General features: G+C 50.3%; 1 protein-coding gene across 4 annotated transcripts in view; it reads left to right on the plus strand.

Annotated features, from left to right (window-relative positions):
* PEX14 (peroxisomal biogenesis factor 14) overlaps positions 1 to 20,388 on the plus strand; it is a 133,827-nt gene that overhangs the window by 103,496 nt on the left and 9,943 nt on the right. For 3 of the 4 annotated variants that reach the window (XM_036347322.1, XM_036347323.1, XM_036347324.1), the window contains 2 exons: positions 4,725 to 4,853; positions 20,068 to 20,153. In XM_036347322.1, the coding sequence (XP_036203215.1) occupies positions 4,725 to 4,853; positions 20,068 to 20,153 (215 nt within the window). The remainder of the gene's footprint in view (positions 1 to 4,724; positions 4,854 to 20,067; positions 20,154 to 20,388) is intronic. The other variant, XM_036347325.1, reaches the window with a different exon arrangement.

Raw genomic sequence — 20,388 nt, forward strand, 5'->3', positions numbered from 1 at the left:
AGGCACTGGGAAATAGGGGTCTACAGGTCATCCAACGACTTTTAGAGGCTCTGAGAGTCCTTATTGTGCTCCTCTGTTCCAACAAAATGTTAATAAAATAAAATAAAAATACTTTTTCCCTTTCCCCTCCCCTAACCTTTTCTGAGAGAGTTGATTTTTCTTTTAATGTGGGGAGTCTTTTTAGCCAGCTGTCTTCTCTGCCTCATCTCTGTCCAGAGTGTGCACGGGTAGATAACTAGTTGTTCTGAGAGAGGTCACCCCTGCTCGGTCTCCGTGAATCACCTGAGTCCTGTGAACAGAGGGACTGTGATGGGGAGGACGCTGGCCAGAGTGGCCAGCCCGGAACTGCCCCTTTGCCACTGGCCCTCTGGCCCCGTTCCCTAATAAACCTGGGGCTGGCCTGGAAGGTGCTGTCAGGCGTTCATTATCTTGCTTATGTCCCGGCTCTCCCTGACCCTGCTGTCCTGCTTGTTGTCTGACCTGAGAGATGCAGAGAATGCTGCTGTCTGCTGTCTTTCTGCTTCATCTGTTCAGGGCCAGGCCCCGTGGCAGTGCCGCGGCCGCGGAGAAACCCACGCACAGTCTGTCCCACAGAAAAAAGCCAGCCCTCCTCCAGGCCCGTTTGTCTGAGTCCTGGGAAAGGACCCTGCCTCCTGCAGCTCAGAGTCCACCGATTGGTTTGGGTTTGTTTGCATTTTAACAAAACGTTTAGAAAAAGAAAGCACATTTGTTTATCTTTTAAGGGATAAAAATAAGCAGGTGTGGCAGCCCCGAGGCCACTCACTTCAGTGGTCCATAGAAGGTAGCTCACTTGCCTGTTCTTTTAAAGGGATCCCACCCTGAAGAAAGTGCTGGAAAAGAAGTCCTTGGCCGGCTTCTGCATAAAGGGAGGCTCCCCATAAAGGGAGCTGGTTCTGGAAGTAATTTCCAGAGAACCGGGGGGTCAGGGCTGGGACTTCACGTGCGCAGTGGGGTCTGAACCGAGAGTGTGGCTTTGCAGGTCAGACAGCTGTGGCCTTACAGGCAAAATGACAGCCTCTCCGAGCCAGACACCCTGCTCCTCCTGCCTACCTGGGACAAGTCCCCCCGTCCCTTCCTCCTCTGCCTGAAGCCAGTGAGTGGATGGGATCCCTGTCAGATAGATTTTCATTGTCAGTGTCACAGATGGGGGAGGGCTGCTGGCTCTTGGAGGCAGCAGGCGGCAGAGGTGAGGTTACTGAAGGAGCCGCTACACGCACAGGGCTAGTGATATCAGGTAACGCAGTTGACACCCCAACTGAAAAATTTTAGGTTTTAGTAAAATGGCTAATTCTCCCAAAGGTAGCAGCTAAAGGAAGACTTGGTGCAGACGGGAGGGGAAGAGGTTTGCCTGCCACAGACTGACACCCTTAGCTCCATCTCTGCTCAGCTCAGCCCTGCTCGGTCCCTGGGTTGTTAGATTATTTCTTGCAGATAGCAATCAACTGGAAGGAAGTGTGTGTGTCTAATTTGCATGAGATTATTTAAAACAAAAAAAAAGGTCTGCATTAGTCAGGGTGATGGTAAACAACGCAAAGAGATGCCTTTTATAATGTAGCCAGGGCCTCAGCTTTCAGAGCCAAATATAATTCACTTACAATTGGCAGTTTCCTTTATTATTCCTTTTAACCTTTTGGATTCTGCAAGGTCTCACTCTGAGCTCTCCGGTGTTTCTCAGTGGGAGTGGGTGGCGCCTGGATGTGCCGTGTGGGTTCTGTGGCAGCACCTCATCCCTAAGGGTAAGGGCATTCAGCACCAGGAGCCCAGGACTGGGGAGACAACGGTGTGTTCAGAGAGATGACCCCTCCGCCCCTCCACTCAGGCTCCAAAAGTCCCAGCCAATTCACCCGAGAGGTCCACCTGTCGAGCCCTGACCCTGGTCACCCTCCCTAAACTGGGACACACCAGAGGAAGAGGCACTGTGAAGGGTGGGCCGCAGCCTGCGGGAGGCTTCGGGTTTATTCGGGGTTAGAATACTAGGATGAGATTAGGTCATCTACCCTTGTCACTCCGGGGGTGTTCAAAAAGTTGCCCAGGTGTCATTGCAGGGAGGACCCAGGTGATAAGCTGTGAAACAGCATCCATGGGCTCCTCCCTGTGGATGGGGTGTCACATGGGTTCTGGGGAAAGAGGTTTAGTCCTTGTCTAAACCTCCTCCCTAAGATTGAAGACTTGAGACTTAATTGTGCAATTGTGATGTGACTGCGCTGTAGTGGGGAGCCCCTGGGCTGGAGGTGGAAAGCCCCACTTGTCACCCGGCAGTTCCATGCCCTTAACTCGTATGCTTTGAGGCATATTTTTCACCTTCCTTGGGCCTCCGTTTTTTTAATCTGTTAAATGAAGGCAATGACTGGGATAATGGTTCAGCTCTGAAATTATATTGTTCAGTGAGATCATTAAAATGCTTATTTTTTTAAAAAAAGAAAAATGATTCACTTTATGTAACTAAATCAAAATCCTGACTCTCGGAGGACTAGGGATATCAGACTTCCAGCCAATGTAAATTTAGGGCATCAAATGATAAGGTCTCTGAAAAACAAGAGCTTGGAGGATGTGCTGATGCCCTTTTAACCGCGGCCTCACTCCTGGGCTCGGCTGCAATAATGCAAGGAACATGTTTTATTAGGAAAATAGGCTTCGGCACAGCTCAGAGCCAGAGGGCAGAACAACGGGCAGGGAGTCCTGTCCCTTTAACCAGCTCCGGCTCTCAGGGCCTCAGCCCAGCCTGCAACTCACTGTATATTTCCCCAGCGTTAGACATTATCGTACTTGTTTATATTTGAAAGAGCCAAAAGGGAAAATGAGAATGCAACTGAATGCTCCTTTTGGGAAAATTATCCTTATTTGCAGCCAGCGGCTGACAAGGCACGCGCACCACCAGGTTTGTAGAGTCCGTGGCGCACCAGTGGCCGGCAGCCTGTGCTGGCCGCTTTCTTCCCCGGTGGCCGTGCGGCCTGGTTAAAGCAGCATCTTCTCTGCTAGCACCCTGACGGGGGTTCCCTTCCTGTCTGGCAGGGGACGTGTTCTCAGTTTTTCCTCGGCTTGTCTGTCTCTCCTGCCTGTGCTGGGGAGGTGAGATGACGATCAAGCGGCCCCTTTGCAGTCAGCTGGGGGTTGGGGAGGAGGATCTAGCCTCTGCGTTGTGAAGGACCTCAGTGCCCGTAGACGACCCTCCTTGCCCCCTGGCAGCCTTTCCATCTGCCCTTCAATCTGCGAGAGACTTCACAGAGCTGTGGCCTGGCCTGTGTGTGCGGAGCAGGGGGAGAGCCACAGTGTTCAATGGGCCACATCTCAGCCGCCCAGCACAGGGAGGCGAAGGAAGGGGCCGGGGCCGGCTGGAGCAGTCCAGGCATCCTCCCCAGAAAAGTTTGTGGGGCGGCTGCAGCCCACTCACGCCGCGCTGTAGAGCATTAATGTGCTCCATCTAGTAGCCCCTTGGCACGGAGCGTGCGGCACGGCTTCGGAAGATGCTGATCCGCAGAACCGCCTGTGCTTACGTCACCCACCCCCAGGGGCAGCTAGACCGCGCTGTGGCCTCTAATGGAGGCTGCTGACCAGATGTGGAAAAGCTCCAGGCTCTCGTTTAAAAGCTCCGTGTTGCGGCCGGCCTGGATATTGGGATTCCCGGAACAGCACGGCCGGCCGGAGCGGTCTTTCCTGGCGTGGCCTAGCCGCGACCTCCCACCTGCCGTTTCCTCTCTCCGTGGCGAGAGCGATCGCACGCGCACGTTACTTCCGAGCTGCCCCTCGGGAGAGGTTTCTCCCACCCGTGTGCGCACTTGTTCCTCGCTGTGGGCTGGTTGGTGCCCTCCCTCCTCCCGCAGAGCCAGCGCCCCAGGCTGCCTCGGAAAAGCTTCCGGCCGTGTGCCCCCTGGAAATGGGGTCCGCCTGGGTCTCCCACTTGCCTTTTATTCCTCCCTGGGTTCCTCCGTGGGCAAATCCTCTCCACGTGTTGTAGCCACTGCAGATGGCGCCCTGCTATTTCCTCAGATCCCGTGCGCAGCATGGTGTAGAGTGTCGGGAAGACTAAAAAAAAAAAAGGGAAAATGAAAAACTAGCCAAAGGCGATATAGGCAGCCTGTGATAGGCTAGAGTAATAATCATCTCAAAGTTTGGGCCTGGCCTTGTTTTGATCTGTTTTCTTGTTTTATTTTCTTCTTTACATTCTATATCCCATTCATACTAATCACAGTCAGTCCTGATTTTTCTTTTTATTTCTGCATTTGTCATAAAATAAAGCAAATTATTCCCGTCTTCGGAAACGATCTAGACTAATTAGTCGTCTCACCCAATAATTAGTTTTTTGTTTCCCTGTCTGTTTTCATGCATTATTGTTAGTTTTTTCCCCTCTTTTTTTTAACACCATTACAGATTAAAATGAGCCACATTTGCAGTTGATGGTATCTGTTTTCAGGGGAAGAATGGAGAATTGCAGTACAGAGCGACTTCAAAAGCAGCAATAAACTCAAGGATAAATTAAGGAAATTGAATGAGCCACATTTGGAAGCAGTGTTGAGGCTAATATTCTGTCGCTTAAGGTTAAATTGCAACTGAGAGAGGTTCCAGAGAATCCGAAATCGGAGAGGCAACTTCCCAGGATGCTAGGCGTTCCGTGGCTATCGGGGTCTTTTCTCAATGCAGATTTCGTAGCAGCCGTGGGCAGTGGGCAAGGTACTCACCTGCAATCATGTGCTCTTCTCCCCCAGGGCTGACGGACGAGGAGATCGATGTGGCCTTCCAGCAGTCGGGCACGGCGGCCGACGAGCCTGCGGCCTTGGGCCCAGCCACACAGGTGGTTCCCGTCCAGCCCCCTCACCTCATGTCTCAGCCATACAGTAAGTCGCCACTCCAGCTCCTGCTTTCACCTGGATTGGACGCAGGGCTCTGGCCAAGAGCAGTGCTCCCCTCTCCCAGACTCAGCAAGCCGGGGAGCTGGGAGGCGTAGCCGGAGGGCGGCTCCTGTGTTTTTCCCAAAGAATGTGACACACCCAAACCTTCTAGACAAACTTTGAAGTCTGTGACAAAGGTTTAAGAGACGAGGGACCAGAATAAATGAGTTTATTAATGTGTTGTGTCAAGTATTATGGTTACAAGTAAGAATTTATCAAAGTACGCATTGGCTCAGTTTCCATTTTCTTAGCGCAGTGCTTTTGCATGTTATTGTTGCTCTAAGAGGAACGAACGTGAACTTTGGATTCATGAGTGCATTCTCGTTTGCTTGCTAAAATAACTTGCCTCCCAATTTTATTTTTTAAAGTTCATATTAGTAGATTTAGATTGCCCCCTCCTCCCTCCCTTGTTCCCTTCCTCCCTCCCTCCTTCCTTCCCTCCCTCCCTCTCTTATCCTGGCTATACCATGAATATTTATGCAGTGGCAGTCTGTTAGAAAATTTCAGATTAGATGTAAATGTCCTTTTTGTATGTAGTGTTTAATTATAACATGAGACCATGGCCCACAGGACGTTTTGTTGTTTTTAAATAAGAGCTGTTTTAGGAATTGAGGTTCTTTAAACTAGTAATAAATGTACACCTCAAATACAGCCAGAACCCCTTCTTTCAGTCACCTGTACAAAGTCTAAAAATGTTAAAATTGACTCCAAAGTGATGAAAAATAGCTCAGTTTTGTGTCTTTAATGTAACTCAGCTTTGAATTTGCCATCTTTCAAAATGCCTTTTGTATAATTGTCTGTCTTGGAAGTTTTATTTTTTCAAAACATGATTTAAAACGGTGTTAGCTATCAGATTTTAAAAGGTGTGATTTAAACCCCTGCCGCATGGTCTGGAGCTCCTGTCTGGCTCACTCTGCCATCCTCCCTGGCTCGGCCCCAGTGGGGGCGACATCATTGTGCAGAGGCAGGGCTGGGCAGTGGTTAGAGCTGCTCGCTGTGTGTACCCCGCTCTCATGTAGACTGTTGCTTGCTTTTCTTGTGGATGAGGCCGAAGGGGTGAGACCAGGTCACACACACTCACATGCTCTCATCTGTGGTTGCCTTGTCTGACAAACCACTGGTGTCATGTGGCCTGAGACGAGAGGAACATGCCTCGTGGTGAGCCTTGTCCTGCGGCTCCGGAGTCAGTAGCAGCTGCCTGTCGGCCTGGAACTCTTTCCTCCTTCCTGGCCAGCATTCTTCCCCACCCATTGTGTTTGCTTTGGGTCCCTAACCATACTCTGTGTTTCCTTTTAACCAGAGATCAAGTCTCCACACTTTGCTTACTGTGTCCCTGGCCCAGCCGTTGAGTGGGATTTGTTGAGGACAGGCAGTGGCAGCTGGGGTGCAGAAGTTTCTAAGATGCACATCTGTTCTATTCCAGCTGTTTCCTCTAGTGCTTAATACCAAACAGGTCTCTCGGCTACTTGAAAACTTCTTGCTCAGGACAGTGTTCTGGCTGATCACAGAGTTGGCCTAAAACATCCTGCGCTTGCCTCCTGTGAGTAGACACAAAGGGTTAAACTGTTCGTCTTTCTGAAAGAGGCAAAGCCTGGGATGGGGAGGGGCGGCTCAGTCGTTTAAATCATCCTCTGTCCAGATCGCTCTGAGAAAAAGCATTACCCGGTTAGGTATTTAGGTAGGAGTATTTTTAAGAGTCTCCCAGCCCTAAAAATAAAATACATCTTCTTAGAGACAGACTCCTTCCTGCACTGACGCTGGTGTAAAAACAATGGGAATGGCAATTCTAAATACCTGCCGCTTTAGTGTCACCGGGGAGGGTCATTCTTCTTGTGCCGCTGCCCGCTGCCTCCAGCTCCGGGCTGGCTCTGCCTCTTCACTTCTGTACTTTTGCCAAGAGGTGTCAAAACTGCTCCAAAAAAAAAAAAAAAAAAAAAAGCTTGATTTTGATTAATATAGAGAAAGAAGACTTTGCCTGACTGATAATAAAACTGATAAATGACATTTGAATTACTTGTAGCAGTAATTTATTACATAAAATATCTTTTATTTGACATGCGATTAGTTGCTGGAAGCATCACTCAACCTGACGAGTTTAAACACGCTCTAAAATGAACCCCAGTAAAAACCAGGGCTGTCTGCGCCGGCGTTATGAAATACACTAATCCTGGAGTGAGGGGAAATCTGACTTTAAATATTTAAATGATTAATTGGGTTTATATATTTTTTTTACCTTTCTAACCCCCTTAATTACAAGCAAACTCAGGGGAGTTTCTGAACTAGGTGTGCAATCTGCATGCTTATCGCCGAGGCATTGTCTGCGTCCTGGGAGGGATTTATGGCCTCCATTCATGTGTGTTCCTGCCGGTTTACATCTGGAGCTCAGGCAGCCCTTCCCTTCACGTTTCTTGACTTTTTAAGGACATTCTCTCCCTGAGCCCAAGTCTAGAAAATGGGATTCTCTGGGCTCAGCCCCAAATGCTCACGTCTTGGGGAACGGTAGCTTATCCGAGATCGCTGCAAGGAGCCCAGTGTCCTGGATTGTCACCTCTGGGCTAGCCCGTCCTCCTGCTTGGTGACAGATGTCCTACTCGGTGCTTCTTTTGGTATCTCTGCTCTTTGGTGATTGTGGTGGAGCTTGAGGTGGTAGTAAATGCCAGTGTCAGCAAAGAGAACATGGAGACCTACCAGAATGGTCAGTTCCTCAGTGTTTGTGAAGCACCTACTGTGTGCTCAGGACAGTATGGTGGGATTTGAAACATGATCTTTAAGGATCTTACAGGCTCTCTGGGAGAGAGAAGATAAACTCGCAAGAAAAGGATAATAATATAAAACATGATTAAATGCCAAAATTAATTATACAGACAAGAAAATTCCACAAGAATACAGAAAAGAGAAGAATGAAGAAGTCAGAAGGCTTTGTGAAAGTGGGAGGGGGTAGCACCACAGGGAAGCTTGGTGTCACATGGGGTGAGAATAAACTGAGAAGGAAGTCGGGAGAGCTCAGGAAAAGCCAGGCTGAAAGCAGAGGAAATGTGACATTCTGTGTTCCTCGGTCTGGCTTCTTCTTCTCGACTTGGAAGCAGGAATCTGTGTGTGTGTGCAGTGCCTAGCACAGCCCTGAACGGAAAGTCCTGATAAATGTTTGCTTGATTGATTTGTTCCAAGCTGATTTCTCCTCTTTCCTCCAGAGAGACAAGAAGCAAGGTAGCTTTGAGATAGAGGCAGGACCGGTGTGAATTTTGTGGAATAATAATTTTTTTCGGTAGGCCTTTCAAAGACAGACCTCCAGCTTCAGTTGCCTCTTAAAATAGGATGTAAATGGGGTTGGGGAAAGGTTTTGACATTTCATTAGAAATCGTGAGAGAGAAAGTGTGTTCTTTCTCAGTTGTTTCTCTTATAGCCCATATAGCCTTATACACTTTCCCTCTTAATTCACTGAGCCGGCACGTATTATGGAAGGCCTGCTATGTGCCCGGCACTGTGCCAGGCCCCGGGGTGGGAGGGTTAAGAAGGCCTCGCTAGTCGCCCTCTCCAGTTGCTGTTGTCTGATAGTAAAGGCAGGTGAGCAAACGCAGCAGTGCCTGAGCTCGGCCCAGGTGAGGCCAGTGGCACAGATGAGGTGAAGGACAGCAGGACCTGGGGGACGACTGGTGCAGTGAGCAGACAGGATGGACAGGAGCCTCTGGGCAAACAGCCTGGGATGGGAGTGTCAGATGAGAGGACCCGAGAGGGAGGCAAGAGCCAGGCCACCCCCCTGCTGGAAGACAGTCAAAGCACATTGGGTTTCTTACTTTGAAACACATCATTAATTATTTTTGAGGCAGTATTACCTATGTGACTATATTATTCTTAGGCCAGTGTTAAAATTATTGTCTCACCTGAGCAGATGCTGCAGGGGGGCCAGGGAAGGGCCCTGGGAGTGTATAGACAAGGCAGTCAGATGCTCCGCCCCTTGCTGTTCAGCGGGGCGGGGCAGCTCCGCCCCTGCAGGGCGTGTCTCAGCTGCCTCCACTCTGGCTAGGGTGCACTAGGGTGGCCGGCTAGGGTGCACTAGGGTGGCCAGCCCCCTCGACTCCGCCAGCCCCTACCCCCACCACGATGCTCTGAAATGTTCATTCACTGTGAGCTGGAGCTCAAGGGCTTTTTATGTTTTGACCTATGACCCGAGGCTCTGTCTTAGCAGGTGTTCCAGAAATACTTGTTGAGCGGATAAATGGGGGTGGAAATGCACTTAGAATTGAAAGGCTGTCCAGTCAAACCAGCAGGTCGGGGCAGCCCGGGAGCCAGCGAGGCCTCCGGGGTGCTTGGTCATGCAGGCTGTGGAAGGAGAGGACAGGCCTTGCCGCTGACTAACGCGAGGGAAGCGCAGTGTTTGGGGAAATGCACGAGGACCAACCCACGCCATGTGGCATGTGTGAGTGGTGAGAGCTTTCGGAGTTGACCAACAACGGAACCCTCGAGTGCCAGCTAGGTGAGGCCGTCCGGAGGAAGCAGGGCTGGAGCTGGGCTCTGAAGGCCAGTCAGCGAGGGCTGGAAGGAGAGCATCCCTGGGGGTGCAGTGAGGGCGGGGGCGGGGTGGTGTGTGCGAGCCACTCTGCAAGTGACATTCCCACCAGGAAATGAAGTGGGAGACTCCCATTTTCCCTCCCATTTCCCTCTCTGCCACTTTAGCACACAAATCTCGCTTTTTGCTACATAAAAGCTGCCGATTTGTCTATGAAAAAAAAACTTCTCTGATTTTTAAGGAAATAGCTTAAAACACAGCTTTTTAGGGGCCACCGCCCTGTCCGCTGTGTTGGCCGCGTGTTCCACCCAGGCAGGTGCCGTGTGGGTGCCGGTAATGCTGTGTGCGGACAGCCCCGGGCGAGTGTTACGGGAGAGCAGAGTGGCAGAGCCGTTCCCTAGGTCTCTTAGGCCGGGAAAGGGTCTTTGGTTGGTGGCAGCCAGGATTATGGCTGTGCTGACAGTGCAGCGGTGTTCATTTTATAAGGTTCTTCTGCAAATAACAGAAAACCCAAAATAAAAGTGGCTTAAACAAAATAGAGGGACACCTCTCTGTTATGGAAACCTCGGCAGTGCAGGCTCTGCTGTCAGGGCCCCAGCTCCTCCCAGGCTCTGCGTCCCTGACACCTGGCTGGCAGCATCCAGCTTGTGCTGTGGGTGACTGCTCAGCCCCACTGTCCCTCTGCCGTCCAGCCAGCAAGGGGCCGGGGGGCGGGGGGGGGGGGGGGAGGGCAAGTTCCCTTCTGAGGACACTTCCTGGAAACTGCCCACATCACTGCCACTTTCTCGCCATTGGCTAGAACTCAGTCACGTGGTCACGCTGCCTGAAAGGGAGGCTGAGAATCCAGTCCTTGTGCTGGTGGGCATGTTCCCAGCTTTCCTAGCTCATGGAGAGTTGGAGTTAGAATAAACACTGAATTTAGCATAATGGCTGCCTCTGGGTGGAGAGGAACACCTGGAGCTTCTGTGGTGTTTGAAAGTTCTACCTGGTAAAGTAGGTGGGTCTAGGATTGCTCATTTTATTATCACGCTTCAGCACTTATGTAAATGTCATCTCCTTTTGTATGTGTCAAATATTACAGGATGCATTTTTAAAAGTTGAATTGGAATTCATAGGTCTTGCTTTTTTCCTTGGTCTCAGCTTCTAACTGAGCAGAGAGAGAACTTAGAATCTACTCTGCTAGGTATGTTCTCAATCACTGCTGACTTCCTGTAGCTCCCTTTTTAAAAAAAATGTAGACATACTTTTTAAAAAATCAGCTTTATTGAGGTATAATGTGCAGAAAAGAAAATGCACCGATTTTAATTCTGCGATTTGAGTTTTGACAAGTGTGGACTCCCGTGTAGCCATCACCACATTGTAAACATTTCCAATACCCTACAAGGTTCCCTGGTGCCCGTTCCCAGCTGATTTCAGCCCACCCGGACTCGGGCAGCCGCTGGTCTGCTTTCTGTGGCTTCTGATTAGACTTATCTTTCCTAGAGTTTGATATAAATGGAATCATACCGCATGTACTCGTTCGTGTCTGGTTTCTGTCGCTCAGCATGATGTTTTGGAGAGTCATCCAAGTTGTGTGGATCAGAAGTTCCTTTTTATTACAAGGGGTATTGCATGGTGTGGACGCGCCAGTTTGTTTATCCATTCACCAGTTGATGGCCTTTGGGCTGTTTCCAGCTCCGCACTATTACGAATGAAGCTCTTGTGAATATTCGTGTACAAATCTTTGTATGTTTTTTCCCCTCTTCAGTAAATGCCTAGGAGTGGAATTGCAGGGTCATATGTTAAGTGTAAGTTTAACTTTATAAGAAACTGCCAAACTGTGTTCTAAGTGGTTGTACCATTTTGCACTCCCTTCAGCACTGTATGAGAGATCTCGTTTGTTTCATAGCCTCACCAGCAGTTGGTGTTGTCAGTCTCTCTCATTTGAGGAGTTTAATGTGTCGGGGTGTCCAGAGTGGTCTGAGTTTACATCTCTGTGATGACTGATAACGTTGAGCATCTTTTTGTGCTTGTTGTTATGTGCATATCTTCTTTTGTGAAGTGTCTGTTTCAGTCTTTTGCCCATTCTTAATTTTCTTCTAATTATTGAGCTGGAAGAGTTCTTTAAGTTTTCTGGATTCAGGTTCTTGTCATATATGTGTATTGTTAGTATTTCCTCTCAGTCTGTGGCTTGCTTCCCCCCACCCCCCCTTAACAGTGCTTTTTGAAAAGCAAAAGATTTTAAATATCATGACAACCATTGATCTTTTCTTTTTCTTTTTCAATGTATGGGTTTTTGTGTCCTAAGAAGCCTTTGCTTACCCCAAGGTTGGCAAGTTTTTCTCATAGAAGTTTTATAGTGTTCACTTTTATGTTGAGATCTGTTTCATTCTGTTATTTCTGTGTGTGGTGTAAGGTGAAACTTAAGGTTTGTTTTTCCCTTTGCGGATATCCAGTTGTGCCAGCATTGAATTATTTGACACTTCAGTAAAAATTAGTTGTTTATATATACACTAGAGGCCCAGCGTGCAAAATCGCGCGAGACCCAGACCCACCACGCCATGGGACCCATCAATGCACCTCCGGGTGACCAGTCGTTTCGTCGAAGTATATTTTACATATCCTAAAACTCACCCATTTCAAGTGTATAATTCAATGATTTTTAGAGCACTTTTATCCCCCAAATGGGATCCATTGTGCCCTCTTATTTTTAACCTCACCTCCAGCCCTAGGCAGCCACTAATCTGTCTGTCGCTATGACATTACCTGTTCTGGACATTTCAAGTCAGTGGAATCGTACACTGTGCAATTCCTTGTGGCCCGCTGCTTTTCAAAGGAGCATAATATTTTTGAGTTTCATCCATGTGGTGGCATGTAGCAGTACTTCATTCCTTCTTATTGCTGACGAGTATTCCACTGTACGGATGCACCACAGTTCACCAGTCGATGGACATTTATGTTGTCTCCAGTTTGGGCCAACTGCTGCTAAGGACGTTTGTGTGCCAGTCTTGTGTGGGTGTAAGTTTTCATTTCTCTTGAGTTGCTGGGTCATATGGCAGTTTTATATTTCTGGGTTCCTCTGAATTTTTTTTCCAGTCTAATCAGCTTTTTTGAAGTAGAATTTACATACAGTAAGAGTAATTATTTTTAAGTATACAATTTGATGAATTGTACAGGTGAGTTCTAACTTATATATAACCAACATTACAATTACAATGTAGAAAAATTTCCATCACCCCAGAAACTTTCTCTGTGCCCATTACATCAGTCCTCTCCCCACCTCCTAGTTCTTGTCAACCAGCAGTCTACTCCCTATCACTAAAGTTCTGGCTTTTAGATAATTTCATGCAAATAGAATAATATACTATGCAGTCTTTTTTGTGTGGTTTCTTTATTATCATACATAACATATATACATACAGGCCCAGGTAGTAAATATTTTAGGCTTTGTGAGCTACACATATTTCTATCACAATCTCCCTCCCCGCTACCCACAGTCTCTTGTATGGATATACCACAATTTATTTATCCAGTGACCAGGTTCCATTTTGGGGCCATTATGAGTAATGCTGCCATGAACATACAAGTCTTTGTATGCAGATATGCTTTCCTTTCTCTTAGATAAATACCTAGGAGTGGAATGCTTTGGTCATACCTTAGCTGTATGTTTAACTGTATAAGAAATTGTCAAACTATTTTCCAAAATGGTTGCACCATTTAATCTTCTGAGCATTAATGTATGAGAGTTCTGTTGCTCCACATCCTTGACAACACTTGTTATTCTCAGTTTTTTAGCTTAGCCATTCTAATGTGTATGTTATAGAATTTCATTGTGCTTTTAATTTGTATTTCTCTAATGACTGATGATGTCAAGCATATTTTCATGTGCTTTTTGGCCATTCATATAGCTTTTGTAAAGTGTCTCTTCCAATCTTTTGCCCATTTTTAAAATCACCTTATTTTTTTTTTTTTAATTTTAATTTTGGTTAATCCTCACCTGAGGATTTTTCCCATTGATTTTTAGAGATAGTGGCAGGAGGGAGAGACAGAGATAGAAACATCGATGTGAGAGAGACACATAAATTGGTTGCCTCCTGCATGTACCCCGACCGGGGCTAGGGATTAACTACAACCGAGGTATGCACCCTTAACCGGAATTGAACCCATGACTCTTCAGTCAGAGGTCCAACACTCCATCCACTGAGCCAAACTGGTTAGGGCACCGTGTGTGTGTATGTGTGTGTGTGTGTGTGTTAATTAATGAATTGTAACAATTCTTTATATATTACTAAAGGCCTGATGCACCAGTTCATGCACGTGTGTGGTCCAGCCAGGGCCCGGTCGAAGGGCCGCAGAAGGTGGGCCAGCGGCCCTGCCCACGATCGGGGTGGGGAGGCTGATCAGGGGCTGGGCCAGCCTGGGGGAGGGGCCACGGGAGGTTGGCCATGTGTCCCTACGCCCATCAAGTCATAGCGACCAGTCATACCTGTCGTTCCGGTCATTCGGGTCGCTTGGCTTTTATATATAGATAGATAGATGGTTATAAGTCTTTTATCAAATACTAGAGGCCTGATGCACAAAATTCGTGCAAGGGGCTGGGCCCTCGCAGCCCCGGCTTCATCCGGAAGGTCGTTTGGCGGTCCTGTCTAATTAGCATATTATGCTTTTATTATTATAGATATATTTTGCAGATATTTTCTCCCAGTCTATATGTTGTCTTTTCATTTTCTGGATAGTTCCTTTTGAAAAGCAAAAGTTTAAAATTTTGATTAAGTTCAATATATCAGTATTTTTCCTTTTATGATTTATACTTTTTGTATCTTAAGATTCTTTGCCTGCCCTGAGGTTGCAAATATCTTTTTCTGTTTCCTTACAGAAGCTTTATAGTTCTTGCTTTTTTGTCTAGGTGTGTGATCCACTTGGAGTAATTTTTGTGAACGGTGTAAGGTGAGGGTTGAGGTCCATTTTCCCTCTATTGATTTCCAAATGTCTCAGCACAAACCTTGATCTCTTTGTAAAAAAACAGTTGACCATATAAGCACGGGTCTATTTCTGGACTCCTCTGAGTTCATGCAGTTTAATTAGGGCTCATATTTTTAATCTATGAGTGAGGATATAGATATGCCTCAGTGTCCTTCCTGCCTGCAGATGACTCTGCTGATAGCACTGCAGCTCCTGGGAAGGGGAAGATTGCCTTTCGCAGGATGTTCGTGTGAAGAGGCTTTGGGTGTGCAGACGCCACTGCCGTGGGCCGAGGCGGTGCCTCTGCCCCACCAGCCGCCCAGGTGCTTCTGCTCAGGGCAGAGCTGCAGGTGCTGGTTGCTGCGCTGGGTCGGGGTGACTCTGACCGCCACCAGCATCCCCAGCTCAGCCCGCAGGACCATGCAGCTGGTCCCTGTCTCTCCGTGCATTCAGCCAGCAGCCGCTGCGAGGAGCGCTGGCCTGGTGGACGGGCCTTAGCCTGGGGCCTCACTGTGGATGAGGCTTTATCAGTGAATGTGCAGGGCGGCTTGCGAGCCGAGCTGAGGGGGTGATCTGAGAAGCTGGCTGCCCCGCCACCAGGAATCGTGGCTCCAGCCTCGATGAGTGTGGCGGGACCAGCTGGGCTGGCCGGCTTCTGCCGCTGTCTTGCCCTCCCCGTTGTCAGCTGTCACGTGATGCCGAGGCCTCAGCAGGATGGACCTGTGGCAGTTTCAGCCCCGTATCGATGAATCTTGACTGGTTTGCGGTGTCAGTGAGTTCCTGACCGTGGCTTCAAGCTTCTGAGCCCCACGCACGTGTTCGCACGCGGCGGTGCTTGCTCTCACCTGCCAGGCGAGTTTCCTGGGGGACGTAGCGGGAGGAGTTGAGTGGTGCTGGTTTTGCAGGTGTTCAGTGAGGTTACGGAGCCATGGGCAGCTTTCGTTCCCCTGACTCGGCTGCCGTACACCGTGGATTCCCCCGAAACCTCCGGGACTGCGGGTCTCAGGCTATAATGGGTGGAATCCGTGGAATGCTAGGGAAGGTGCTGAGTTTTGAAGAGCCCCATCCCCCTCTCCCTGCGACAGATTGTCCCCTGACCTCGTGGCAGCCTAAGGCACAGGGCAGCCCCCCAGATGCCAGTTGTGTGGGATGAGGTTGCTGCCACCGTGGCCTGTCTCACCGTCCTTCCCGGGACACCGGTGATGTGGTGTGTTGGCGAAGCGCCGTGCCACTCGGCTAGTCCGCTAGTCCTGCTTGTGGAGAAGTGCTCTGGAGCGTTTGAATTGGTGACAGTAAAAGTGGCACTGCTCCGGGCTCTTTAAATCCAGCTGAGCCTGCCTCCGTCAGCTGTCTGTGCTTCATGGGAGGAGAAGCGTGTCTTTGGGAGTCATCTGGTGGTGGAGCCAGGGCCTGACCTCGTGCTCCTTGCCCCATTGTTCGGAGGCATCTGCTCCCAGACTGGGGGCTCGGAGCTTCCAAACAGCTCAGTTCATGTCCCTCATTTTCATGCTAGAGCTGAAGCGTGGCCCTGTTTCCACCTTGACTATGATTCTGGACATTCGGGGAGCATGGTGACAGAGAGGCTCTTGTAGCCCCCAAACCCTCCCAGGCGCCCTGCTCGCACTCTGTCATGGAGCCTGCACCTGCCGGACAGTGTTGGCCCCGGTGGGCGTGGGGAGGGCTCCAGGTGGTCGTAGCGGGTTGGCCGGGTGGGTCACACCGCTGCCTTCTCTGCAGCCCTTTGGAAAGGCACGCAGGGGATGAGGGTGATCTCCGACTTCTCTTTCCTCTGCTTTCATTTTGCCACAAGACAGAATTGTATCACCCATCTCCAGAACGAGTAAAGTGGCATTTCAGCTTCTTGTCTTTATAGACTCTCTGAACTTTAGGAAAGATCATTCTGGTCCCTTTTCATTAATAATGAAAACCAGGGGGCAATAAAATGTTCTTAACGTGAGCATGGCAGGAACGAGGCGCCGTGCGGCGTGAGGGTGCGGCTGGCAGGGAGCCACAGGTGTGCGTGGTGCGCGAGGAGGTCAGAGCTCTGGAAGGGTGGGAGCGGCTGTAGGAAGGAGAGGTCCCGGTTCTCGGACCCTGAGCTGCAGCCTCTTTTCCGCCTTGTTACCTCCGGTACCCGGGTGGGAGGGAGAGGAAGGAAGAAAGTGGGGGGGAGAGAAAGGGGAAAAGAGAGAGAGAGAGAGGGAACCATCGATGTGAGAGAGAAACATCAATCGGTTGTCTCCCGCAGGTGCCCTGAGCATGGGTCAAACTCACAATGTGGCGTGTGCTCTGACCTGGAGTTGAACCTGCCACCTTGTGGCGCACAGAAGGACGCTCCAACCCATGAGCCCCATGGCCAAGGCCAGAGGCCGTTTTGAAGATGCTTTCTCTGGGGGCTTTGGCTGCACAGACAGATGTCTGGGACTCTCCTGAGGAGTGGAAAGGTTGCTCAATATCTTCACTTTTTCCTTCTAAAAATGGGCTTGCCCTAGATGTGGGATTTTGCAGCGAGGCGGTCCAAGCAGAGGAGGTCAGGAATGAGACCAAAGGGCAGCAGGCCTGGGACAGAAAGCCTCCGGGCTCGATTTCACCAGCAGGTGTTACTTCTCTCCGTAGCTTCCCGTTGGACGGGATGTCACTATAGGTGAGAGCCGAGGCGGCTAAGAGCCGTGAGCACCGAGTGTCGCCGCACAGCCTGGGAAGGGAGTGGAAGTCCTGGCTCTGTGATCCAGACCCCAGCACCATAGAAGGCTAGACTGGTGGATTCATATACATATGAAAAACACCTGCTGCCATAAACACCAGAAGCACAGTCAAAAGGAAAAAAACAAAAAGGTGGTTGCAACTCCTGTCATAGGCAGGGCTCATTCCCAGCTCTATAAAACGTTTCTGTGAATTGATAGAGAAATGGAGTAGAGCCTGGCTGGTGTGGCTCAGTGGTTAAGTGCTGACCTGTGAACCAGGAAGTCACGGTTCAATTCCGGTCAGGGCATATGCTTAGGTTGCGGGCGCTCGATCCCTGGTGGGGGGTGTGCAGGAGGCAGCTTGTCAATGATTCTCTCATCATTGATGTTTCTCTCTCTCTCCCTCTCGGAAATCAATAAAAATAAATAAATAAATAAATAAATGAATGAATGAATGAAAAGAAATGGAGTAGAAAAGCATGGAACAGGTAGGGTACACTGACAGGGAAATGCCGATGAAAGGACACTCTGTCCTCGGTCCTAACAGGGTCATGCAGGTGAAAACGGAAGTATGGCTTTCCCGCTCCTCTACTGGCCGAAATCTCCAAGTGTGCTGAGCCCACTGTCAAGTAGCCATGAGGGAGCAGGCGCGTGGATGGGGCTGGGTGTCCCGCAGAGTTGCAGGTGCCTGTACCCCTGCCGCAGCCTCCCGGATGTCCACGGCTACAGATGTGCTTGTACACGTATGCGTGGTGAGGTGTGAACACGGTTGCCAGTGGCAGGCAGCATGACGGGAAGTCGTGAAGGACTGGAATCACCTAAGCGTCCATCGGAAGAGAACTGATTAGATAGAGTATTGAGCAGCCGTAGAAAAGAAAGAGGATGAGAAATAGGGAAAGAGAGAAGGGAAAGAATACATGTCTGTGTTGCCTTACATGTGCATAAAAATTCTCCGCGATCAGCAGCGGCTGGTGGGGGAGCCTGTTGAGTAGACTGACTGCTGCGTCATGCTTAGACCATACGTGTGTGCTACCTGTTCGAAAACTAAAACCAAAGAGGAGTCCAGCTGCGGGGAGGCCACCTGCCAATTACATTTTGTGCGGGAGACTCCGGGCCTGGGCCACGCTGGAATCCATAGGCCAGGCGGGCGGGCGGGCGGAGGGGGAAACACCGAGGAGGGTGTGGCGGTCAAAGAGAGACTCGGGGAGGAGGGAGCATCTCCCTCACCCCCCCCCCCCGCCCCGGGGCATCTTGGATGTGCACTTAGGCACATCTCAGTGTGTTTATGGCAGCCTCGCGGGGTCCTTCCTGCCTTGCGAGTGGACGCCATGCCCCCCAGACGGCTGCATGTCAGCAGCCCCTTCTCCCCGTGTGCCCACATCCTTTCCCACTCCTCCCACCAGCCCACCCTCTGCTGCTCCCCAGGCTTCCTGGTCCCTCTGTTCGTGGGCTCTCTCCGCCAGGATAGCCCTCCCCCCTTGGTCTGGCCCAGACGCTCCCCGTCCGCACTGGCCACCTTTTGTCCTTTGAGCATAGGTCAGCTACCTTTGCAGTTGCTCGTGCCCTGCCTGGACCCCGTTTTCCCCGGGAACCTGAAGGTCTCAGCGCAGGCCTCCAGAGCCTGCGAGGACCCCGACGCCTCCCTGCCATCCCCTCTCCCATCTCCCTGTCTGGCCTCTGCATCTCTGGAGTGAGCTCATTCCATCATCTGTAGGTGCTGGGAGCCGGTCCATCCTTGCTGTTTCAAGGGACCTGGCATATATGGCATACTGTTCTTAATATGTTTGCTCACCTTCTTGGCACTATGTGTTTTAACCAAGGTCTCTGAGAAAGATTGTTTCCCCAGGTAGGGATTTTCCCCTGAAGTTAGGGAGGGAATAAAACCTCTTAACTAAGTGCCAGGCGGGTAATTAATCACTTTAACTATGAACAATCATGCTTAAGCTACATAATCTTTACTCCCTGGAATGGAGATAAGAAACGCCCTAACCTTTGGAATAGAGATTGATAGGATTGGAATCAACTGGTATAAATACAGATGTAACAAGACAGAACTCAGAAGACAGAACCTACACACAGAACTTAGCAGACAGAACCTACACAGAACCTACAGACAGAAGAACTTCGCTGGAGAGAACATGGCAAAAGATCCTGGACTGAACCTGACTACAGAAATTGGCAAGAGAACCTGACTAGAACCTGGTGACTGAACCTGACTAGAGAACCTGGACAGAACCTGGCTGAAGAACCTAGCGAGGGAACATGGCTACAGAACCTGGCTGGAGAACCTGGAGAACCTAGCAAGAGAACATGGACACAGAACCTGGCTGGAGATCCAAAGCAGAACTTCGCTGGAGATCCAGACCAGAACTTGGCTGGAGATCCTGGCTAGAGATCCTGGCTAGGCTGCTGATCAACTGAACGCTGTCTCTGTGTCATTCCTTCTTCGCCGACTCCATCCACACCTTTGGGGACCCCCTGGACCTGCTGGGGTTGGACTCCGGCATGTAGGTGCTTCCTCTTCGCCGGATCCGTGGGAGAGCAGGGCGAGACTGGGCAGAGACTCATCACCACCGCCCGGCCCGTGCCCCCACACTGTCAGGCACACAGTCTACCCCGTCCACCCCCCTCGCTTCTGAAGGGCTCTTCGCTTAGCCCTGTCTGAGGCAGGGCATGTGCATGTGCACTTAGGCACATCTCAGTGTGTTTATGGCAGCCTCGTGGGGTCCTTCCTGCCTTGCGAGTGGACGCCGTGCCCTCGGTCTTCAGTTCGCCTCTGCACCTGACTCTCCGGCCGGGACGTAGCTCACTGTAGGCACCACGCAGCAGGTGCACCCTGAGGCAGGTGGTTCTGACGGCCTGGGAAGAGGAGGGAGCCACAGCCGGCCCGTGTCCCTGACATCACACTGTCTCCCGCAGCGGAGTTGCCGGTCCTTTGAGATGAGGACACTGAGCACTTAGCTCTCCCCGGCCCCGGGGAAGGACGCATGTACCCCTTCTCCTGACACGCCTTCTCTCCCAACCATAGGCCCTGTGGGTTCCCGATGGAGAGATTACAGTGCCTTGGCTGTCATCATGGCGGGCATCGCATTCGGCTTTCACCAGCTCTACAAGGTAGGTCCTCCCTTCCATGGCCCCTTGGTGTTCAGCCCCGTTCTCCCGTCTCCCGAGCTTCTCCTGCAGTGCTGTGGCAGGAGCAGGGCTGTGTACAGAGGCAGCATGTCCCAGCGAACATTCTCTCTGGAGGTTCAAGTGCAAGTCTTGTTCACCCGGATGGGTATGCTTGGCAGGTTCAGACCCCCCTCATCCACTAGCCTTGGCATCTCTCCCAGGGGACTGTGCTTACAAC

The sequence above is a fragment of the Myotis myotis genome, unplaced genomic scaffold (genome assembly GCF_014108235.1).
Source record: "Myotis myotis isolate mMyoMyo1 unplaced genomic scaffold, mMyoMyo1.p scaffold_m19_p_2, whole genome shotgun sequence".
NCBI classification, from domain to species: domain Eukaryota; kingdom Metazoa; phylum Chordata; class Mammalia; order Chiroptera; family Vespertilionidae; genus Myotis; species Myotis myotis.